At 43.5% G+C, this 8,676-nt stretch overlaps 1 protein-coding gene across 9 annotated transcripts in view; it reads right to left on the bottom strand.

Annotated features, from left to right (window-relative positions):
* The window catches only part of DOCK9 (dedicator of cytokinesis 9), a 989,328-nt gene that overhangs the window by 314,254 nt on the left and 666,398 nt on the right, over window positions 1-8,676 (bottom strand). For all 9 annotated transcript variants that reach the window (XR_011194943.1, XM_069205169.1, XM_069205175.1 and 6 more), the window contains exon 32: window positions 6,349-6,465. Coding sequence is in view for 8 of the 9 variants with exons in the window: in XM_069205169.1 (XP_069061270.1) it covers window positions 6,349-6,465 (117 nt within the window). In the remaining variant the exon portion in view is untranslated. The remainder of the gene's footprint in view (window positions 1-6,348; window positions 6,466-8,676) is intronic.

Raw genomic sequence — 8,676 nt, 5'->3', positions numbered from 1 at the left:
TGTAGTTATGTGTTCCCAGTTGTGGTAATATGCGGTAAGTCTCCCCCCCCCCACTGGTGTTGCGTGGTGGGGGTTTGTGACATTGAAGTCACTGTTTGGTTTGTGGGGTTTTTGGGCTCTGGAATTTCCCTCTTCCACCTCTATATTGTCGTCGAAACCCTCCTCTCTGATACTGGCCCTGATAAGTGGGTCTGACTTGTGAGGTGGAAGGCTCTGTGGTATGGGCACGAAACCCCCCTTTAAAGTGCGGCTTCCTAAAAGTGCCTCTGCTCTGTGGGGAGTAGAGCGCGCCCATGGCTTTGGCCGTGTCCGTGTCTTTTTTCAGTTTTTCTATTGCCGTATCCACCTCCGGCCCAAACAATTGTTGTTCGTTGAAAGGCATATTCAGCACAGCCTGCTGGATTTCTGGCTTAAATCCGGAGTTACGTAACCATGCGTGTCTACGAATGGTTACTGCCGTGTTCACTGTCCTTGCCGCCGTGTCTGCTGAGTCCATAGCCGACCTTATTTGGTTGTTAGAGATAGTTTGGCCCTCCTCAACAACCTGTTGGGCACGATTCTGGAACTCTTTGTGACGGTGCCGAATGAGATGTTGCATTTCATCCCAATGTGCCTTGTCGTATCGAGCCAGTAGAACTTGAGAATTGGCAATCCGCCATTGATTGGCTGCCTGTGTTGCCACCCTCTTGCCTGCTGCATCGAATTTCCGACTTTCCTTGTCGGGCGGTGGTGCATCTCCTGAGGTTTGGGAGTTTGCCCTTTTCCGGGCTGCTCCCACTACCACCGAATCAGGCGTTAATTGTTGTGTGATAAATATAGGGTTAGTTGGGGGAGGTTTATATTTCTTCTCCACCCTAGGCGTGATGGCTCTGCCTTTTACTGGGTCCTGAAACACTTGTTTGGCGTGTTTTAACATGCCTGGCAGCATTGGCAAGCTTTGGAATTGGCTGTGAGTAGATGACAAGGTGTTGAACAAAAAGTCATCCTCTATGGGCTCTGCATGCATTGCTACATTATGGAATGTAGCTGCCTTTGAAACCACCTGCATGTATGCAGTGCTGTCCTCAGGTGGTGACGGCCTTGCCGGGTAGCAATCGGGACTATTGTCTGAGACCGGTGCATCATACAGGTCCCATGCATCCGGGTCATCTTGAGTCATCCCCGTGTGTGTTGGCGACTGCATCAATGGTGGGGTTGCTACCGGGGACAGATGTGGTAAATGTAATGGAGATTGCTGTGGGGAGAACCTTGGTGGTGTTTTCTCTTTAGCCACTTTCGCTTTTGGCTGCATTTCAGTTTCTTGGAATGCGAGCTTGCGTTTGATCTTTATTGGGGGAAGAGTTTGAATTTTCCCTGTGTCCTTTTGTATATGCAACCTCCTCTGGGTATGGTATGGCTCTCCCATGCCCAGTTCTTGTTCAAATCTGTGTTCTTGTAATTGTGTTGAAAGGCCGTGCTCTTCTGTATAGGAGCCCTGTTTCGGCTCCGAGGCTGCATGTTTCGGCACCAAAGCTTTTTGGACAGTCTTTTTCGGCTCCAAAGAAGCCTTTTTGACTTTCGGGGTGCCGAACTCTCGGTGCCGAGTTGTGTCAGAGCCGGTATCTCGACCGGAGTCGGATGTCTTTGGCTGGTGGGAGGCCTTTTTCGGTGCCGATGTTTGGTCACCGTGTTTTCGGGTTAAGCCATGGCCTGTTGGCGGTGGCATCCCCTTGGCCTTCATTATCTTCGAGTGAGTCTTTGCCAGGGCTGGTTTACTCACGGTTTGCTGCGTCTTCGGCTGCTCACTTTCGGACTCGTCCGAGTCCGAATCTCGAATGGAGAATCTCTCCTCTTCCTCGACGTTGATGTTCTCGGCCGGTGTCGACGCCATCTGGAGTCTTCGAGCTCTTCGATCTCGTAGTGTTTTCTTGGATCGAAATTGCTGACAGGCCTCGCAAGTATCCTCCCTGTGTTCAGGAGACAAACACAGATTACAGACCAAGTGTTGGTCTGTATAAGGATACTTTGCGTGGCAGTTGGGCAGAAACGGAAGGGGGTCCGGTCCATGAGGTTTGAAGATGGACGCGGTCGGGCCGACCAGGCCCCGGTGGAGAGCGGAAGCCCTGAAGGGCCGCCGGAGCGCTTCTTTCTTCGGTGTCGATGTGCTAACACTAAACCGGTACCGAGTGCGAACAATACCGTCGAATATTCCAATAACTAACTAACTTTTCCGAACCAAAATACGGAGCGAAGAGGAACAGGTCCGAACCCGATGGCGGAAAGAAAACAATCTAAGATGGAGTTGACGCCCATGCGCAATGGAGCCGAAAGGGAGGAGTCCCTCGGTCTCGTGACTCGAAAATACTTTTTTTGAAGAAAAACAACTTGTTACACTCCCGAGCCCAACACTAGATGGCAGGATAATGCACAGCATGTGTATCTGCAGCTACACATGCCATCGAATATATATGCTTTTTAATTGCATAGTGTTGTATGAGTGTGTCTGTGTGTGTATGGGAGCTCTTTATTTTATTTTGTCCCAGGAGATATGGGAAGTTGTGTATAATATGTATATATATAATAATATCTAAATAAATGAAATTATATATTGTAGAATATAGTTATTGATATGAAATATATAAGTGTGAATATATATTGAAACTTTTGGGTTGAAATATTTTTCATTCAGGGATTCTGTCTTTTCGGAACCATTAACAAAGGTGGGATTTTTGGGACGCTGTACATTCATTTCCCTGTCCCACTTCATATTATGTAGTCGGGAACTCTTGCTTTGTTTGAGTTTGTGATATATGACAGTTAAAAAAAAAACACACACACACAAGGTTGCCATCAACTGTCAATCTATGGTATGGCAGTCACTCTTTGTAAGGAGGAATTCTCTCTTTTCTTTTAATGGATGTACTATCTATTTAACATGATTCCAAATATGATAAACGGCTTTGCTCAACATTCAAAAATTACAATTAAAACATGGTTATAACCGCATGGGCTAGTTAACAATTATGCGGTTAGATCATATGCACAGTTTTAAGTTCTATATTAATGTGACCTGGAGCAGTATCAGGAAGGGCTATACAGACAGCTCACAGCCCGCTTTTTTATGACCTCTGAATTATGGGCCATATATATGACATTTTTACACAATGTTCTTAATTTTTCTTTTTACTTAGGTTGACGATTAACAACATCACACTGAGTTATAAACATGGTTGCTGGAAAAATGTCATTCTGAGGCAGTGGCGTTTTCTGCATACTTACTGATTTACAACATTTACACCATAATCCATTCTTTGCAGATTTAAACAAACATGAATTGCTTTTTATTAAAATGAATCAAAAGTTACTTAAAAAGAGTGACACATGGTAATGCGAATTGGTAGACCACTGTCATAGGATAACTGGTCGCCTTTTAGTTCCTGCATGTAGTCAGGTATTAAACTAATACTAATTTATTTTCTTTTTTTACTTGAATCTTTTTATTTAGTTTTTCAAATTTCAGACATTTACAATCAGTACATATTAACTGCAAAAGAGAAGGATCAGGCACTCAGCCCTGAATACATTCAATGTAACCTGAGCATATACTACTGCAAAGTTTCATACTTCAGTTAATGATGGGATAGGTAAACAAAGCAACTTGTCGGCTCCGAGAGTGTACATGTGTCTCCAGACTCTAGGGTATGCTGTGGTATAGGTCAGTAGTCAGGCCAAAGAGATCCCTTAGTGAGCAGTTGTCTTTATCTTGTACAACAAAGAAGGAAAGATTCAGCATTGTCATGGTATATATTAATTCAATTAACAACAAAACCAAAACCGCAGATTGAGTCTGCCTTCCTCAGTTCCCATGTTCCCATCCCCTCCCACATGTCTCCGCCAGCCCCATCCAGCCATATCCCACAGTGTACAGCCACAAGCCCAAATCAGGTACGTCTCATCCAGACCATGTCAGAGAGGGAGACCAGGTGGCAGGAGCACTGGTTGAGTATGAGGTACACTATCAGACCACCGCAGTATCTCAGTGTGGCTCATGGGTCCGGGATGTCTCCATCGATACCACACTCCAGCGCTATGAATTTAGACACCATCTCATCCCAACCAGAAGACAAAGGGTATTTGTGTAGCCTTAGGTTATCCTACCTCTGCAGTGCCAACTCCTCCACCTCCACCCACACCACAGAAGACCACATCCATGCCTCAAGGGACTCTGGGCATTTCCACCGTCTAATAATAAGGTGATTGGCCATCAAAAGGCCTAAGTCCAGGAACCTTGTGGTCGCTTTTTGCTTTTTAGCTCTAGGGAACAAGCCCAATATACATGCTTTCCATGTGTGCGGTGGTGTACGTGCCATGCATGCAGAAAGCCAAACCGATACACCCTGCCAGTAGGAGCGCGAGCAAGGACAGGACCACAACATGTGGAGCAGGTCCGTAGCCACCAGTGCACACCGAGGACGGGCTGCATCGGCGTGATGGGAGTACTGGTTGATCTTGGCTGGGGTGAGATAGGCTCTGCGCAATATGTATAACTGGATTAGACGAAATCTCACATAGCGTGATATGCTAGTACGGCCCTCCAAAACTGAAACCCATTCTCTGTCTGTGTAGGGTCAAGCCAAGTCACCTTCCCAACTGGCCTGCAGGGCAGCACACATGGGGCAGTGTGTGTTCGTAGAGAGCTGGCAGGCCAGCGCACTAAATGTCTACTCGACCCCATGACTTCTAAGTATTGTACCACCAAGTGCATCAGTGGTTCGGCAGAGAGGTCCCCACAGCACTATCAGTGTTGTTATCAAGGAGTTGTACAGAAGAAACTGCCCTGGCAACAGACCCAAATCCCCTGCCAGTACAGCAAAGGGAGTTAGTGTGCCAGCATCATACAGATCTCCCAATGTGTGTATCCTGACAGTGTGCCAGTTTTCCAGCTCCGCCACAGATGTGAGCAGTGCATTTCTAAGTGTGCCCAATAAGGCCAATGCTGGTGTGTAAGGAACCGCAGTACATGTGAGGTGAAGACTCCTACGGTAGTATTGGTGTGCCACGCCCAGCAGCAGGGGGGCCGGCGTTCTCACGTGTTTAAACTAATACTAATGAGCTGAAATTTTGCCTTGTCAGTAGTAATTCAAGTTCAATGGCAAAACAGTAAACTGCTACAGAACATATGGCAATACATCACATAATTTACCTTTCTTGTTGTATTATTTAATCAACCCTGCCATATAATTTGGTTTCCCCATTGCTACAGAACTGCAATGGCCCAGGCTATAGGTCCTTAATTCCAACCGCAGTCACAGAAGTATATGTAATGCTGGATTAAGGTTATACATTTCTGGATAGTCACTGCCAATTTCTAATATCACATGGGGCTCATTAATTTCGAGTGCTTTCTCTTGGTCTTTTTCTTTCATGTGGTTCTACCTGCATTATGCCACTGTATGTTAAATGATTCATGTGTTAGAAGGTGCAGTGAAGAATGATCCACCTGGAGAACAATGCAGGCAATGTTATTTGGTTCCTTAAAAACAGAAAGTGGCACCATAATGACCATACTGGACCATTTGGTCTAACACTTGAAAAACGATAGGGTTACATTCAGCCATCTAATCAAACTCAGGCTTTGCGCATTCCCCTTATCCAACAGCTATCAGATGCTGAGAAGAGCAGTTAGTGAAGAGCAGCACAGGTACAACCTCTGACTCAGTTAAAATGCAGAAGCACTCTGTGGCTGATGACATATGTATGTGAAAGAGTTCTTCACAACCAAATATTTTTATATTCCCAAAGGAACTGATGCAACGATGACCCGAGAAATCAAAAGCTTATTCTAAAGATAGTAATATCAAACTGGTTCAAACCGAGGAAACAATGCAAGGAAATCTATGAGTTATTTGTGGATACTATCTGACTTGAGGTGCAACTTGTACAGTTGGTACTTAAGCAACTGGCATTAAGCCTGCATGATTTTGGCATCATTTGTTTTTACTTGGCTAGGTGCAAGGGTCACCTATGGCAGGAAATGGACTACTTGTTATTAGGGACCTGTTAATTTTAGTTCCTGCAGAGATATTTAGCATAGCACTCCAATGATTGTTGTTTTAGGTCAAATGCTTCATTTCTATACGAGTAGGCTCAAAACAATTAAAAAGCTACATTGCAAACCATAGCACTCACAAAACTTCTATGAAAATTACTCTTGCAGATGATTTTTTAAATCTTGAGTGGTGAAAGTATCAATCGATTTGTGAGCAATTGAAAATTGAACTTGTGCATTCACATCACTATTCATAGGACTTTCCCATCAAGAGATAGGCTCACCAAACATGACCATGAACAAAAAGAAACTTCACTTACATTATTTGATAGGTTTGCTGGAAAGGGGGATACTTCCTTCACATTTATCCGTTGCACGTTTTCTATTAGCAGCCCAAACAAAGGAAGGTACAAAGTGGCAATTCTTGCTTGTTGACTCTAAAAAGAAAATGTAAATCTCCCCAGTCAACAACACAGACTAAGAGTTGTATGCTTTAATATCTGGATAACTGCAATAGAATCCAGTAAATCACAACAGGCATCAACGGTAGACAGTCAGCTAAGAAACAAATCAAGACCAATAAATAATAATGCTAAGTGTTTGGGAGAATTATGTAAGTTTATGTATTTCTGAAGTTGTACATAGTGTGAACATGGCTCAGAGGTGCTGTAAGACTTTACAATGAAAGGACAGTCTTACAACAGAAAGTTCCAACAGAAACAATCAAAACTGCACATATAAAGCATCCAATTAAATGCTGTAAAGAAATCAACATGGGATATACAAAATAACCAATAATTCTTTCAAGCCATAATTCAAATAAAAAATTTCAAAGGAGTCCAACGCAAAAAAAAAAAAAAAGGAAATGTCTCTAAGGGACAAATCAGGGCTAAACTGGCAGGAATGCAAGGGTGTAGAGGGGCACGTGGGATGGGATCAAAATACAAAATATTAAGCATCAACAACAGAAGTCCCTAGACATAACCATCAAACATGAATCTCATCTTGGGACTCTACTACACATTTATCCAACTTGTCATACTCATCAGCTGGTGAACAGGAGACACAGCAAGCAAATGAAATATGTGTGTTAACATGTGTTGTTATAAAAACAATATTAAGAGGTAGAACAAAAAAATCTAGCGAAACAATAGTAGAGCCAAAGCACTGAGAAGGATAATCTGCTCTGACCTGCTACATTGTCAGACACGGACAGTAGCGTATCCCAAGTGACGTCACAGCTCACGGCGGTCTTCCCTTCCAACTAGCTTTGACAACATTGACAGTTATAGTGGATGGGGAATGTTGAGAAGCTGTAACTGGCAGGCAGCAACGGGCTTTCCTTTTGAATTTCTGATGGGAGTTTCCCTTTAGACTCTAAGCAATGTTAAATTTGGATTACAAATAATGGTTTGCCAATGAAAACATTACTACAGAACGATTCAAGAGCTTTACATTAATCAAAGTAACTTTTAACAAAAATAATGCAAGCCTGTAATTTTCAACCCTAATCAGATGGTGCTACTAATCACTGATAAATAGCCAAATCATGAAAGTGTGAGGTGGAATAAATGAATAAGTAACTTAACTTTGGTAACATGTTTTCTGGTAGATACTCTATCTAATCTCATACCCGTAAATTTTAAATCTACTCTAGCACCAGAATGGTTCTGGAAACTCTTACAACAGCTCCTGCGTGCTGGTGGCAGGTGGTGCCATCAACCTTCATTGTGCCTACTCACTACCTCCGGACGTGATGACACAGCCACATAAAAGCTCCACCCCTGCATAGTGACGTCAGTTTCATCATTAGACATTCTAAGCCCAAGAATGCACAGCTGACAGAACAGATCTTTCACTGGAAAACTCTACTGCACAGATCAGGATGGTGGGAGAGCAGTGAGTTATCAGCAGTTCCCACTAGTTCTGGTAAATATCGTATTCTTCTCATTGATACTTCTAACCAGATTCATTGATTGTCAATCAATGTCAAAGCAGTGCCCCGTTCTAAGGAGGTGAGTCTAGGGAGTGGACTTTACACCAAGAAGTCCAGCAAAATCAAGTGGGCAAAATGACCTTTTCTGTGTAGTTCTGTATTAATGAAGTAGAGTTTGGTGTTAGAATGGACAGATACCCACGTGGCTGCCTGGCAGATGTCCAAGAATGCCCCAGCAAACAAAGTAGTTGCAGCATTTATTCTAATGGAATGAGTCCAAAAGCCTCAACAGTATCCTTTGTGGCTAGGACACATTACAGTTTGATGCAGAAGACATTTCTTTGGGAAAAGGTCTCTTTCTGGACCACCTTTCCTTTCTTCACACCAGCAAACTCAGCAAACGTCTGATCATCCCCCGACTACTCCTTAGTCCGATCAGTGGATCCACCTAGGTAGCCTCTCCTCATCTTTAGATGGATGTGGCGAAGAACAGAATGGAGGACACATGGAACACTAACAACATGGAAAGATGGAACGTCTTTTATGACAAAGAATGCACAAGTCCTAAGCAACTGTTTGTCAGGAAATGTGGGTAGTATATGGAAGTTGAACTGAGAAGGCTTACAGTTAGCTTTTGTATACAAATGTTGGCAATGAGAGATACAGTCTTCAAAGTTAAGATAGATGTTGCTACTATGGAGAAAAAAACTGG

Source organism: Pleurodeles waltl, chromosome 8, assembly GCF_031143425.1.
Source record: "Pleurodeles waltl isolate 20211129_DDA chromosome 8, aPleWal1.hap1.20221129, whole genome shotgun sequence".
Classification (NCBI taxonomy): domain Eukaryota; kingdom Metazoa; phylum Chordata; class Amphibia; order Caudata; family Salamandridae; genus Pleurodeles; species Pleurodeles waltl.
Note: the sequence above shows the minus strand (reverse complement) of the source record. Positions and strands in the feature narration are given on the sequence as shown.